Source organism: Giraffa tippelskirchi, chromosome 3 (assembly GCF_054371585.1).
Source record: "Giraffa tippelskirchi isolate mGirTip1 chromosome 3, T2T-mGirTip1v1.2.pri, whole genome shotgun sequence".
Classification (NCBI taxonomy): domain Eukaryota; kingdom Metazoa; phylum Chordata; class Mammalia; order Artiodactyla; family Giraffidae; genus Giraffa; species Giraffa tippelskirchi.
Genome location: NC_137277.1, coordinates 95,513,431 through 95,529,903, shown reverse-complemented (window position 1 = coordinate 95,529,903; position 16,473 = coordinate 95,513,431). Strand labels below are relative to the sequence as shown.

The 16,473-nt window shown below is 38.3% G+C and overlaps 1 protein-coding gene across 2 annotated transcripts in view; it reads right to left on the bottom strand.

The window, feature by feature from the left end:
• Positions 1 to 15,828, bottom strand: part of KCNH7 (potassium voltage-gated channel subfamily H member 7) — a 509,719-nt gene extending 493,891 nt beyond the window's left edge. For both annotated transcript variants that reach the window (XM_081581582.1, XM_081581581.1), the window contains exons 1-2: positions 15,504 to 15,828; positions 13,624 to 13,854 (exon numbers count right to left, since the gene is read on the bottom strand). In XM_081581582.1, coding sequence (XP_081437708.1) covers positions 13,624 to 13,854; positions 15,504 to 15,579 — 307 coding nt within the window. In that variant the 5' untranslated portion in view covers positions 15,580 to 15,828. The remainder of the gene's footprint in view (positions 1 to 13,623; positions 13,855 to 15,503) is intronic.
• Between the last annotated feature and the right edge of the window lie 645 nt (positions 15,829 to 16,473).

The following is a 16,473-nucleotide window of genomic DNA, read 5'->3' as shown; positions in this document are numbered from 1 at the left end:
GAATGCTAAACAGTCAATAATTGGAATGAGTTTCTGAATCTGAGGCTTGGAAAACTGCCAGAAAATCAATGAAATGAAAATGTCAATGTGAGAAGCAGTTTTTGGAAGAGAGAACCTGGTATAGGAAGTATACTGGGCAGTCCTGTAGCTCCATCAGTTCAATTCAGGGCTCTCAGTTGTGTCCAACTTTTTGCGACCCCATGGACTGCAGCATGCCAGGCTTCCCTGTCTATCACCAACTCTGGAGCTTGCTCAAACTCATGTCCATAGAGTCGGTGATGCCATCCAACCATCTCATCCTCTGTCGTTCCCTTCTCCTCCTGCCTTCAATCTTTCCCAGCATCAGGGTCTTTTCCAATGAGTCAGCTCTCTGCATCAGGTGGCCAAAGTATTGGAGTTTCAGCTTAAGCATCAGTACTTCCAGTGACTATACAGAACTATTTCCTTTAGGATGGACTGGTTGGATCTCCTTGCAGTTCAAGGGACTCTCAAGAGTCTTCTCCAACACCACAGTTCAAAAGCATCAATTCTCCAGCACTCAGCTTTCTTTATAGTCCAACTCTCACATCCATACATGACTACTGGAAAAACCACAGCTTTGAGTAGACAGACCTCTGTTGGCAAAGTAAAGTCTCTGCTTTTTTAACATGCTGTCTAGGTTGGTCAGAGCTTTTCTTCCAAGGAGCAAGTGTCTCTCAATTTCAGTGATTTTGGAGCCCCCAAAAATAAAGTCTCTCACTGTTTCCATTGTTTCTCCATCTATTTGCCATGAAGTGATGGGACCAGATGCCATGATGTTAGTTTTCTGAATGTTGAGTTTTAAGCCAACTTTTTCACTCTCCTCTTTCACTTTCATCAAGAGGCTCTTTAGCTCTTCTTTGCTTTCTGTCATAAGTGTGGTGTCATCTGCATATCTGAGGTTATTGATATTTTCCCTGGCAATCTTGATTCCAGCTTCTGCTTCATCCAGTCCATATAGCTCCATAGGCTCGGCAATATTGATCACTGTTAGCTCTAAATATTTTCTATACATTCTCTGACAGAAATTTTGCAGTAAATTCAGTGGTCAGACAGTAAGATACTATTTAATGAGTCAACAAAAATTAAAATGAATACCAAGTTTTATTATACACAGGAAATGTGTACTTAAGTGGAATATAATTTGACAAGAGGAACCAAATTTTTGGAAAATTCCGTGAACAGAGAAGCCTAGTGGGCTATATAGACCTTGGGGTCACAAAGAGTCTGACATGACTGAAGTGACTGAGCATGCACGCACACATGCACCAAAGTTTTTTAGGTACACTTACCATTTTACTCAGCAATTACATTTCTAGACATACATAGTAAGGAAAAATTAGTATGTTTTTATAATTGTAAAGAACTGGCAGTGTTAGTGATCAATAATAAGATATTACTGGTAATATGTTACTTCCTTCAATGTAACACTTTGTGAATATTAAAATAATTTATGGACTTGCCATGTAATACATATTATACAATCATTAAAACACATACCTGTTCAGGATAAATTTTTCAGTGAGGGAAACAGGAGAGAGTTTGGTATATATAATGCTATTCTGATCGTGTAAAAAGTGGGTGTGCACATATGTAAGTGTATGTCTGCGTGTGCATATTTGTATAGAAAAATTATGGACCGTATGCATGCCATCATTTTAACAATGGCTATCTCTGAGGTTCAAGATTATGTCTTTTATTCTATTTGTTCTTTTATTTTATTTTTTTTGACAGTAGAATTAATCCACTTTGAGAGAGAGATACAGACAAGAAATCCTTGCTGACTGAAATCCTGTGTCAGGATATGACTGATGAAGTGTCTGCTGACACCATACAGACCTTACAATCTCAATCCATGACTCAGAGTTGGGGCAAAAGAATTAAATGTGTTTGGAGACACATGTAAGTACAAGGCTGTTTTCAGTGTGTGGAGAAAGATAGCAGAAAAAGACATCAGAATAACTGCAAGACTGTTGAGAGAAATATCAATAACCGCAGATACGCAGATGCCATGACCCTTATGGCAGAAAGCGAAGAACTAAAGAAGCTCTTGATGAAAGTGAAAGAAGACTGAAAAAGCTGGCTTAAAACTCAGCATTCAGAAAACTAAGATCATGGCATCTGGTCCCATCACTTCATGGCAAATAGATGAGGAAACAGAGAGAGACTTTATTTTTGGGGGCTCCAAAATCACTGCAGATGGTGACTTCAGCCATGAAATTAAGACGCTTGCTCCTTGGAAGAAAAGCTATGACCAACCTAAACAGCTTATTAAAAAGCAGAGACATTACTTTGCCAACAAAGGTCCGTCTTGTCAAAGCTATGGTTTTTCCAGTAGTCATGTATGGATGTGAGAGTTGGACTATAAAGAAAGCTGAGCAGCAAAGAATTGATGCTTTTGAACTGTGGTGTTGGAGAAGACTCTTGAGGGTTCCTTGGACTGCAGAGATCCAACCAGTCAATCCTAAAGGAAATCAGTCCTGAATATTCAAGACTGATTGGAAGGACTGATGCTGAAGCTGAAACTCCAATATTTGGCCACCTGATGCGAAGAACCAACTCATTGGAAAAGACTCTGATGCTGGGAAAGATTGAAGGTGGGAGGAGAAGAGGACAACAGAGGATGAGATGGTTGAATGGCATCACTGACTCAATGGACATGAGTTTGAGTAGACTTCGGGAGTTGGTGATGGACAAGGAAGCCTGGTGTGCTGCAGTCCATGTGGTTGCAAAGAGTCAGACGTGACTGAGCGACTGAACTGAGCTGAACTGAAGCTTTTATAAGTATTTTATCATGTACATTCAATTAACAAGATGCATGGAGAGCCAGGTTGGCTTACAAACTTGCATTTATTATTATAAGCATATGTTGACATATTCTCCCTTTTACTGACCTGTGTTTGCCCTACCAGAATCAACTGACTATGCAGGCATTAAGGATTTATCTGGACTGTCCTGACCACATGTCTCCTTCTAGGTGAACAAAGAAGGCTGACTAGTTGTCAGATTTTTTAGAAAAAGCTACAGGTTATTAAGTATTAAACAAATTGCTTCATAAAATATAAGCTATATGGCAGCAAGTTAAGCTACTCAACTAATAAACAACGTATGTTGGTAATTTTTACATCTCTCATATCTAGATACAGGTTGTTGAATGAGAGAGACTTCTCTAGAATGTGCTGACATTTTCATCAGTGAACAAGTATATTTCTTAGTTCTTTAAATTTATTTGTTTGCTTTCCTTCCATTTTTTTCCCTTTTTAAAATAAATACATTGATAAGTCCTTTCAGACAGTTTGAGTGGAAGAGACAGACATAGAAATAAATTATTACAAGGTAATTTCATAGGTGTTCTTGTAGTGATGATGGGAAAAAAATGTTAGGACAAGGTTGGCTGAGAAATTTAGAGATCATGTAAAAGAGGGGATGGCAGCCTTTGGGAGGAGCTGGGAGGCACAAGACAATAGGGTGTGTAGCAGAACTGAGTCTGACGTTTGGCCCAAGATGAAAAAAACCGGAGATGATTTAATTAAAACAAAGACTCTGCATGCCAGTAAATTTATGATTCCCTTCTTAAATATTTTGGTAAATTTTGTTAAATAACATAATTTTGCCAGGAAATAAAACCTTCCTTGTAGGATGGAGGGAGGATAAGAACATAATAGGGCTTCTGCTCCCGAATCACACTACCACACACATTTCCTTTTGGACCTTCTGGATAAGTACTGGACACATAGTAGCCGAGGAGCCCTTCAGTACAACTGTCCCCCAAACCTAAGTTGACAGTCCAAAACAGAGACACTTTTAAGAGCAAAAAAAAAGAGCGCCATTAATAACAATGCAAAGATTATAAGCACACAATAGCTATCCTCACCCTACCGAAATCGAATTATCTGCCAGATAGAGATTTATCCTGAATGATGGTCCTATTTAAAACACAAATTGCTCAGGATGAAGTTTGCTTCATTCATTCACCCTTTGGTGCAAATTAATCAGATTCACACCTCATACAACCAGTGTTGTATGAGAATCCCTGGGATTCTCCAGGCAAGAATACTGGAGTGGGTTGCCATTTCCTTCTCCACATACAACCAGTAAGAATCTATAATTAATAACTAGAATTAGGACACATAGGATGTGGTAAAGTTTAAAAGTATAAAATATTTGGAGGCAGCAAAGTTTGCAAGCATAGAAAATTCTAGATTTTAAATCTCAACTCCACTTTGCCCAGTGATCAATAGTTCTCTACTCTGAACTTTATTTTAATCTGTAAAATGGGATATCTACTCCCAAAGCTGTCATGAAAATCAGATAAAGTAATTTATATAGTCAGTCAAAGAAATGGAACTCGATTAACATTAATCCTTTGGGAGAAGATCTATATTAAGTGAAGGACTATAGTTCATATTACTACAAATTAAAACCCAGAGTGCACAGCTGTGTGTATAAAAGACCTAAAATAAATGCACAGCTAAACATCAACTGATTAACATGATTAAAGAAAATGGATGGTGTACATAGAAATTTTTATCAAAAGCAGAAGAAATTTTAAATAATTTATCTAAGAGAAATAAGTGGGAACCTGATTAAAAATTATTCACACAACGTATAATGTTACTTGGCTCTACAATTGATTTTATTGAATTAATGGGATCTTAATTATACCCTAAGGATATATTCAAAACACTTAGGGCTCTGATTTCAATATGAGATCTTTTCTAACACAAACAGTGTTTCTTTTTTTTTTTTAACATATAACCACCTTATTTAGTTTCTTCCAAGATTTCATTCTTTATTTGAACCTTGAGAAATTGATTATGAAACCACCATCAATTTTATACTTTAATTTTTGTCATCATGCCCACCATCTTGAGTCATTAGTACAGATTTCATGGAATAGAAATACAAATGGTATTTTGAACACAGAGGTAAGTATGAGAAGACATTTTTAATGACAGAAGGTCATTTTAAGTTGTCTTGAACCCATGCAGTTATTATGTGTTTCTCAAAACCAATATTTTAAACAACAAATAAGAACTAATGTCCTATCAAAACGATGAACGACAATAGAAACACTCCTAATGATTCTCAGGAAAGAAGAAAAAAAGGAGACAATAAAACCAGCAATGGTGAGATTCTACCTGGTGTCTTCTGACTCTTCCTCCTGGAAGAAAAAATCAAGTGAATAAAAGCAGGGTGACCTGGGCAGCCTTGCCAGGCTCACCAGTGTGGTTCAGTTTGAAGTTATTTTACAAACTGAGTGCGACTAAGTGCCAAAATGCACCCCAATCCTCTCTCACTTGTTCCAAATTCTTGATCACCAAGCACCAGTCCAGGCTATTTTACCCTTTTTAGAAGTAAAAAGTAGGACTTCTTTGGTGGTGCAGTGGAAAGGAATCTGCCTGACAATGCAAGGGACATGGGGTCTGATCCCTGGTTGGGTAAGATCCCACATGTCATGGAGAAACTAAGCCCATGTGCCACAACTACTGAGCTTGTGCTCTGGAGCCCACAAGTCAGAACTACTGAGCCCACGTGTCACAAGTACTGAAGCCCAGATACCCTAGAACCAGCAAGTCATAACTACTGAGCCTGCGTGCTGCAACTACTGAAGCCCGTGCACCTGGAGTCTATGCTCTGTACAAGAGAAGCCGATGCAATGAGAAGCCCGCACACCACAAGTAGAGAGTAGCCCTCACTCCTTGCACCTAGAGAAAGCCCTCATGTAGCAATGAAGATCCACCACAGACAGAGGTAAATAAATAAACAGAAGTAAAAAGTAGTGTGAGACACTCCACCAAACAGTGGAAACCACACACAGGAGAGCTTGTACACATATGTGCCCATTTAACAGACTAAAGGGCACAGGGGCTGCCTCTGTCCTAATTTAAACTGTTCACAGAAAGAGTGCCTTGGTTTTTTTCAATTAGATATTTTACATAAATTAAAGAAGCAAGAGGACGATACGAAATAGTCACAGCAATAGAAGGCTGGTACTCAGTTTTCTTGTAATCCATCTGTGACAAGTGGCAATTTGACCTTCCTAATTGTTCAGTAATAGGACAAATTTCTTCACTATGGTGATTAATGTCTTACTGCTGCCTGATTCTATTGCTTCTTGGTGGTTCTATAATTTTGCTAAATGTAGACAGCAGGGCAAAGAGAGAAAGTGTTCCTTTGACAGTAACAATTAAGAATTATTATTTATATTTTTAATAAGCTAATTTTATAATTTTAGATTTAACACTCATTATTGACTGACCCTGAGATCAACTTTCACTGTCAATTAAGAATTCTCAAGGAAACAGTGAGGAATGAGACGTTCTACTAGGTATAAAATGCCAGTACTGTCTAACTTGTAAGTTCCTGCAGGAACTGTGTGAAACACAGCAATGAATTCAAGTTAGAAGAGAACTTTGGCTGCTATACAGATATAACTGGAGACACTGCTGCTGCTGCTGCTAAGTCGCTTCAGTCGTGTCTGACTCTGTGCGACCCCATAGACAGCAGCCCACCAGGCTGCCCCATCCCTGGGATTCTCCAGGCAAGAATACTGGAGTGGGGTGCCGTTTCCTTCTCCAGTGCATGAAAGGGAAAAGCGAAAGTGAAGTCGCTCAGTCGTCCGACTCTTAGTGACCCCATGGACTGTAGCCTACCAGGCTCCTCCGTCCATGGGATTTTCCAGGCAAGAGTACTGGAGTGGGGTGCCATTGCCTTCTCCGAATTGGAGACACTAGTAAGCATCATTTTGATTTACTGGTTAGTGAGTGACATGGGCAACTATTGATTATTACTACTAATTATTGAGAATTCCTGATCAATAGCTTATCATTTTTGCTAAATATTTTTTTAGCTATCTGCATAGCTACCGGCTATGAAGGTTATTTAATACCTTAGCTTATTAAGCAAAGAAATAGGTCCATTAATATAACGATGTTGAAAATTGTTCTTAACACTTTAGAAGTATTCTTAAGAAGATAAGAAAAATCAAAACATCACACTTTCCCTTTAATTACACTTTTCACAACCTCTCCTGATGTTAATCTGTTTCTTGTTGCCCCAATTCTTCGGTTCCATTTCTAATCCTCTCTTCATTCTTTGTGTGAATGCTAATTGAGCACATAGTTCATACCAGACAGTTTTCCATACATTCTGAACTCAGAAATTAATAAGACTTGGCATTTTCCTTGAATGAGCTCAAAATTCACAACATATAATGACACATAGCACACTCCAGGTGCTACACTGGAGTTGAGAACCAAGGGTGGGAGAGATGCAGCGGTTCAGGAATAAACAGTGGAGGCATTAGAAGACTTGTTTTGATCTGCCTTTGGAAGGATGACAATGGTTTCTTTAGGGTGAGAAGCTGAGGGAAAGACAATCTAATCACTGAGACTTTGTTTATTATAGATAAAGGAAGACTTCTGAAGGGTGAACAAAGCTATGGTGACATAAAAGGGCATGGCTTCTTTGAGAAACTCTGAGCAGTGAAGTATTATGGGAACATAAGATTTATAGGAAAAACAAAGTTGCCAAGATTCAATTAATTGATACTTATCAAGCACAGTTTATGGGCAAGAAATCAGACTAGGAATAATGCCATGTACTTTGTTCTATATAAAACAATCAATCAGCCTAACAAAGTAGATGTTATTTCCAAATATACAACAGAAAAGGAGATTGAGGCACCAAGAAGGTAATCTTGATTGAGTTCACCTAGTAACTGTCAGAACTGGGAATCCACCTAGTTCTCTAAACACACTCTACTTGAAAACCCAAGTGAATTCAACTCTGAAGGCACCATGTATTAAAGAGTCCAGAACTTTATTTGTGAGAGTTTTAAGGAGTTAAGATAGCTTTTTAAGCCAAAGTATGACCTGAGTACGTTGAGCAGAAAATATGGAAAAGTTTTTAAAGGTTTGGGCATCATCACTTAAGTGTGACTTGCTAAGTTCATCTCCATGGGGTGTAGGGTTCTCCTAAGGATAATAAGAGCATGTATCTTACAGGATTGTTGTATTCATTATTTAGTATATGAAATTCATTTACAGTGATGCCTGACTCTGATAATTATCACTGGTATGTGATTTTCATTTCAGAAATAGCTCTCTGCTGGTATAGTGGAGAGTGAATTGCAAAGGGAGGGAAACATTAGTTCTCCTCTAGAAGAAGGATGAAGAGGGCTTCAACAGGGCACTTGGCAGCGATGGGAATGTAGGGTTGTCATTAGGAAATATTTCAAACGTAAATAGTGAAAGGAATTAGTGAACAATTGGTTTAGGGAGAAGAGAGAGGAAACAACAGAAAATGACACTGAGGTTTCTAGATTAGATGGCCAAATGAATGTTGATGTCTTAACATCTCATACTCCAAACTGCTACTTCCCTGTGAATCAATTATTCTAGGGCTCTCTCTGCCACTGACCGCCAGTAATTGATTTAGTGACTATTTATAGCCAAAAAATAAAAATGAAAACAACACTGGAAGCCAATAGAAGCCAGAGAAATCAGTTCCTTCCACTAAATCTAGCATATGCCTACAGCCCTAAGCTGACCCTGTTCTCAAGCCCCTTGGGTGAGAAAGTAACTGAGCAGTTATTTCTCAGGCTGGCAGACAATTCAGCTTTTTTCCAGCACCAAACCTGCTTAGAGGTGAACAGAGCGCACCCACATTTTTAGGATATTTTGTTTTCACTTGGAACAATAATGAAGTAAAGTTTTCAAACTATGAGGAGGAGTGTTGAGAAATCTTATTTTATCAACAAATACAATTGATCAAATCTAAATTCTATAAAATAACTACTAGAGTCTATGAAATATACTCTTTGCAACCCCAAGGACTTTAGCTATCTATGGAATTCCCTAAGGAAGAATACTGGACTGGGTAGCCATTCCCTTCTCCAGGGGACCTTCCCAACCCAGGTATTAAACCTGGGTCTCCTGCATTGCAGGCAGATTCTTTACCACCTGGGCCACTAGGGAAGCCCAATGAAATTTAGATATGTAAAAGAAAATGTAGTTTATGTTACTCTTGTTACTAAATACTATTGGACAGAACAGAAAAATGTACAAACTGAAAATTTAAATGAACACCAAAACAAATTCTAGGCAAGATGCTCCCTGGCAAACTTTCTTGTTGCTTGAATTACACACACACAAAACACACTTCAATTTTCCTCTCAAAACTACCATCTTTATCTCTACTACACAATTCAGGAATTAACAGATCTGAATATCTGCATGCCATATAACTTTATAAAGCTACTATAAGATTTATTTTGAGCTATTAAAATTTTAACTAAACTTCATTGCTTCTTTAATAAAGTCTGTATTATGCACAAATGAAAAAAATAACAGGAAATATACAAGTTTATTTTAGCTTTGATGAATAGAGGAAGAATGGTAATTAACCGTAAACCCTAAATTCTTTCTTCATTTATATAAAAGCTTCTTCATTTCGTAGTCTATGTAGTCTTTTTTTCTTTAAAAATAATTTCAAGACAACATCTTGGGATTTAGAAGGTAGAAATGAACTTTAGTCACCCTATGATGAAAACATCCTGAAAGTAGAGATGAAGTTGGATCATCCTTCGCATCTCCTCCCACTATTTCTCAGGTGCCTAAGACCTTCGCCTGGAGAGAGGTGGCACTCAGTGTGCACCTTCACTTTTACTCCTAACAACATAGCGTTTTCCATAAGGTCTTTTCAAATAATTCTTAGAGATGGTAGATTCAGTGTTACCAAACCAAAACCTTTCTTGAGTTGATTTGAATCAAATGACACCTCTGGAACTTTACACTGGTCCCAGCATGATTGGGCTTCCCTGGTGGCTCAGACTGTAAAGAATCTGCCCGCAGTGCAGGAGATGGGAGTTTGATCCCTGGGTCAGGAAGATCCCCTGAAGAAGGAAATGGCTACCCACTCCAGTATGCTTGCCTGGAGAATTTCAGGAATAGAGGAGCCTGGCGGAGCAGTCCATGGGGTCGCAAAAAGTCAGATATGACTGAGCAACTTTCACACTTTTCACAACATGACTAGTGCCCTGTCTGTATCTGGTCCCTGTGTAGGTCAGGAAAAGACTTCCCTCAGCCCTTTCGCATCATTTAGTCATTTAGAAGCAACATAGAAAAGGGGGCATTTCTGATTTGCTAGCAACAACAAAAAAAAATTGCCTTTGCACTATGTCTGAAAGTATAGTGGCAAAAATACAGAAATGCTCTAACCTCTAAAAATAATGCATTTTAAGTCCTGTTTTTCTACCGAGGTAAGACCTTTACTTCTTTTGGAAAAATTTACTTTGATCTTTCCAAATGTTTAGAGTGGCTTGATAATTTAAGGTAAAAATTACATATGTAGATCTGATGGAAATGGTTTAGCACTTCAACTAGCCAGCTCTGTTTCACAACACACCCCAGACCAGATGAGCAATAACTTAAAGGATGACCAACTAAATTGTTCTTCTGTTACCTTACCACTAACATCATCTCCAAACTATGAGTGGGTTAATAATTGAAGTGTTTGCTATTTCTCAATCACTTTTGCTAAAAAGGTATTTTTAAAATGCACATATTATGCTATTAAAATACATGCTTGTCCTTATATAAGCTTCAGCATAATTATAGTTTTGTATAATTAGAGTTTTATGTCAAAAGATTTACAGCTTTATCACCTCAAGCAGTATTTCACAGCTGCCAAGAATGATTTATGCAATAATGAGTTAAGCTGTAAAATAGAATCCTCAAAGGACGGGCTGTCAAATATTTCTACTGCAAATAACCAGGTTTATAAAAACTGATATTCTGGTAAACAGCAAGCCCAGTTGTACCTGGTTAAAAAAAAAAAAAAATCACTGGAAAGAGTATGGTAGCAAGTACTGCTTCACAATGGTGACCATGTGGCTCACGTACACCTCATCAAGAACTCATCACACAGATCAAAAGTTTAAACTACTTATGAGCCTCTGGGCCACTCTGGAAAACATTCTTTCAGAAATAAGGCTATGCTCATATTTTTGTACTCCAATGTGAGTGAATGGAAAAAGTGGAAAATAGTACATCTCAACTTTTTGTTAATTTGCTCATTGTGCATACCGCATCACAATTCATACCCCAGTGAAATGCTAAATAAAGAATAAGTAAAGGAGGCATTTACCATATATACTTAAGAAACCAAGAACCTGTCAAAAGTAAATGACCTCAATAATAAAGATTTAGGGAAACTTTCGGAAACAAACCAATGAAAGTGTTAGTGCTTGTCCTTCCCTACTTTTATAAATGTAGAGCTGGCTGGCAGGTCTCTAAGAGATGAGACTTTAAAAGCATTTGAACTTCACAAGCTCTAACTGATTTTTTAGTTGCCATGTGAATAAAACCAATACACTCAGAAGATTCTATTCAAGGCAGCTGTATTAGTAGCAAAAACACAAGTTGATTACATTCAGAGAAATTAAGTCTGACTGTGTCTTCTCAATTTACAAAGGTCACTCAAATTAATATTTTTCTTTGGGAAAAAAAAAAAGCTTGGCCCATCACCTGATGTTCCCCACATCAAAAAAAGCACAATAGGCAGCATTTGTCATTGATTCTACAGAAACTCAAGTCCTTGTAGACTGAGTCACATGTGAAAATGAAGCCAACAGAATCAAAATTATCAACAAAAGTTGATATTTATATGTCTAAACAAGCTTCCAAATAAAGACTCCTTGTCTAAAACAAGGAGATTTTAATTCATTATAAACAAGCAATCACTGATAGAAAGATTTGCATTAGTCAATGTACCAGCATCTTCACTGTAGAAAATTTTACATCCATGTTTGTGATTCCACATTAAAATGCTTTTTAAAATTGTTTTGAGACCATTTTACACAGTCACATTGTACAAAATAAACTAGGCTTCAAAACATTACCATTTTACTTACAGCTTATTAAGTAACACTTTTTTCTATTTGAAAATATAACTTGAAAATTATAGTTATCTAAGTGAACTATACAGTCCAGATTCATTATATAGTTAAATTCTATAAGCTGAAAAAATTCTGAAGTGTACCAGAAAATATTATGACCAATACACCTTACGGTAACCACAATATAGACAGTGGGGACATCATGATAGATATTCATAAGGCAAAATGTCAAGACATTCAAATTATTCCAAAAGTCCAAACTGTTGGTATCAGATACACACATAAAGAAGATGAGCTGCATTTGGGTAGTGAGAGCTTCCATCCAAGAAATGCTTTCAAGACAACAGAGCAATTAGACTATTTCTAGTATGCCAACCCTCCTGATTAAAAAGTAGCAGGGAAATGAGAACTTTAAAAACTCTATTTGATTGATAATGATATAACTGGTTTCATTCCAGATTAATCCAAAGTTACACAGACCTGTTCCAGTCATACTTTGTTACTCATACCCATTCAAATTGATGTTAAGGATAATCTAGTAATTTAATAATTGTATGTTTTCTATCATGAAATATTTAATTATAAGAAAATAGGAGGAAGAGCTAAACCTGTTCCCTGTTAGAATGTATCTTACCAAATGATGAGTCATTATAACACATCACTCATTTATAAACTTTAAGAGTTACCTAAATATTTGATTAGATACCCCTCTGCCTCACTGATTTCTAACAATAGAATTTAAAAAATGCTAAGGCAATATCAACAAATCCTATAAAATTCCTTTTTAATCTATTTGCCTTTAAGCTTCAAATTGTCAGATATCATTAAGTGTATACATGAGAAAGTATATACTTTAAATGGGTATATCTGAATACTTATACACATAAGTTCATATAAATATATTATATATTTAAAGAATGCATGCCCACTAAATGTGTATTTCTTTGAGAACTATTAGAGGTCTAGTGTACTTATGCTTCCAAAGCAATCCTAAAAGGAGACATGCCCTTGAAGTGGAGGTATGACCTTAAGTTTCAGATGCCAGTTTTGCTGCAGCTGTAAAAACGAATACCAATAATTCTACATATCATAGTTCCCTTTCTCCATTTCTTATTTTAGAATAAATCTTGAATACATGAATAGACTGTTATTTGAATATACATAGGTTTACTAGACCAGTTTTATAAGTTCCTATATGTCATCCTTAATCTTGCATGAAAAGCATCAAAAGAAACAAAAAGTGTTGCCTATCAAATAAAGCTGAAGAGCCAAGAAATATTTGTAACTATAACAGTTTTAGTTTCAGATAGACATTTTTCTGTAAGACTTTGTTTCGTCTGTAAGTCTTTTCTTGAAATAAAACTCTGTATTTCTCCCCAACCAAATGCATATCAACACAACCAGTAAATTACTAGCCTTTATTCCTTAGGGAACAGTGAGATTGATTTGTGGTGTTTTGTCCTCAGTGACATTAAGTTACTGCACTTTTGAAGAGTACAGAGTACTCATTCAAAAAAGAAACTGTCCCTACTATCCACTGAGGAGAGTCTCCACATTCCTTGATTCCTGCAACACTATAAACAAATCATGTATCTTCACCTGACTATTTGGGGTTTCTCTGCCTATGAACTTTTAGTAATCAACTGTCAAAATTTCATTTCAATGGAATAAAACACAAGGAATCCTAAATAGATCAACTTTACCATTTTTGTGGTAGTAGGTGACCTCTACTTTCCTCTCCTCTGACCCCAGCAACGCCTGGGCAATTTGAGCAACATCATGCCTCTTGGTCTCAGGCCCATGGAGGAAGTCACAGGTGCACGGCTTTTGCATGACATCTGGCCTGGAGAAACCAGTCATCTCGCAGAACCCATCGTTGCAGTAGATGATGGCACAGTTCTGCACTCTGGCATTTGCAATGATAAATTTTTTATCTGTAATAAGAAGAGAGTATGGTATCGTTTACAAAGCTTCCTCAAGATTCTTACAAACAGTGAAACAATTTGTTGCATAACAGGAAATCTGAAATGCAGGTACTTCCCAAATCACTAACTTCTTGGACACAGACACCCTAAAACTGAAATGAATGGTCCCCTGAGTAGTTTTAACAAAAAGTACTAAGAAGCGTTTCTTCAAATTTGGAGAGTATCATTTCCCAAATAGTTTAGTTCTCAAGCCCTATAACTCTCTTTGGTCCTAATGAGCACTCAGACAAGCAGCTGGCACACTGATATTTCCAGAATGCCATTTAATTGTAAGGTAAATATTTTCAAAGCCCAAACACTGAAGCATCCTGTAGCTGTCAGGTTCCTCACTTCAACCTTGGCCCTCAGAGTACAACTTTCTTAAAGTAGTTATTATGCCTGGATTGGGCTTTTCTCTAGCTCTCTAAGGCATATGACACACATCATGTTAAAAATAACAAATCCTGAAACTACTAGCAATGAAACTATTTCACATTAATTAGCAGTTCAATAATGCAAAAGTTCACCTTTTCATAATATATATTACCCAGAAGACAAAAATATTTACACACACACAGCAAATATCATGTTAACCACCTTTTCACTTTTACTTTGGGTGACCTCACATTTTTGCGTAGTGGTAGGGACTTTAATACAAAAGGCTTCTTAATTTTGATCATAGATTATATTTACTATTCCCAAATAAAACACGAAGCAGGATATACAAGTTTCTTTTGAACACAAGGTATTATATCCTCCCACCACTACATGCAGCACCAAAATAACTGCACAATGTACAAAATTAGATGTGTGTTAATGGAGTTTAAAGGAAACGTCAGATATAAATTAACTAGTGTAGGATCTAAAATCAATATATTTATATAACAATAATTTATTCCCTATAATTAGTACAAATGAGAATATTAAATTTCTCTGCATTCAGTCTTTGTGGGATTTACTTATTACAGTTTGATTTTTAAATTTCTAGTGGAAATTTAAGGGGGTAATAAAGGGACAAAAACATTCTTCAAATAATGAACTGTTTGCCTCGGGAATCAACATGGATCAGATACTGCTTTCCCCACATTCTCCTGCTTGGGATTTGCATGGATTCAATGCAAAGTTTAGCTTCTATAAACTAGCAGCAAGCAAGCATCCCTGTCACACCACAGCCTTGCAATTTAACAGAAGTAAAATACAGCTTGCATAGACATTTACATCGCTACTACCATTTACATTCTCTCGTTCCAATAGTGTGCTCTGCCCTGCTCCTGACTTTCAAAAAGTCTACAATAAAACAGCCACGAAATATAAACCCGTTACACTAGTACGTTCCCTTTAAGATAGTAGAAGAGTAGGACATTAAGTAGCAAGGCAGATAATGGAGCAGTGGGAGAGGAGGATCAAATTGCCTTCTATAATGGAGACCATAATCTAAAATGTAAATCAAAATTAATATCACGGGGAGAACACTTGCGCTGCCATTCGAGCCTCCTGGCTCCGTTTCACAGTCTCTGAACTTGACGGAGCCCCGAGACTCCTCAGCTTGGAAGCGGCAGACGCCAAGTGCACTATCAAAGCGAAAAGCGAGGGAGAGAGAAGAGAACAAATGAACTTACTTTGCCCTTCAAATTTCCGTATGATGGTCCCCAAAAATGTGTTTTGTGGTGCCACGTGCCCCCTGCGAACAGGCATGTTGACCCCGGTCTTCCAAGGAGCGCTCCCCGCGAGCTCTGGAGTTCTCCCGGGATCTCTCCTCGGCTAGAGCCCAGGCCAGCGCGCCAGCCGCTCTTTGTGGCAGAGCATCCTCTTTTGAAACCAGAAATCTCTTCCCATTAGCACCACTTCTAGACACCCGCTTTCCCTACCGGAGTCCAATCCATTCCCCTCACCTTCTGGAGGGGACCTCACACCGGACTGCCGCGGGTGAGAGGGTTTGGGGGTGGGGAGAGGGAAGGAGGCGGGGTGAGGGGAGGTGGCGGGGGAGGGAAGGAAGGAGGGAGCGGTGGGGGTGGGGATGGGGAGGGGGGCGGGGAGTCACAAGGGCAATCGATCTGTTTCTCTTCTCCCAAACAGCGTCAATTTCCCAGTGCAAATGGGCTTAACCTGGCGGTTGCCCAGAGCTGTAAGGATAGCTGGGGGGGAGTGGGAGGTGGGGGAAGAAGGGGGTTGGGATGAGAGACTTGTGCAGCTTTTGCAGGAAGGGGAGAAAGAAAAGGAGGCTGGGGTTGGGGGGGATGGTTGACGTTTCTATCCCCGCCCTCTCCCCCTACACACACACACACACACACACACACACACACGCTCCCTTTATCCCGGCAGCTTGGGCGCCGCTACAGCTCGGATTACTCAAGCGTGCTTTAGCGGAAGCCAGCCAAGAAATCTCCAAAACTCAGTGACAAACAGCTACACTGGGAAGGTGATCTCTGAGGCCACCAGCCACAGGGCCCCATTCCTGAGCTCCTCACGCCGCAGTAGCTAAAACACCCTTAGCTGTAAAGAAAAGATAGGTGGGGAAAAAACAGTTCCTGGGTGAAGCTTTGGTGGCTCTAAGCTTTGGTGGCTCAGGAGGTTGAAGACTGAGGATGA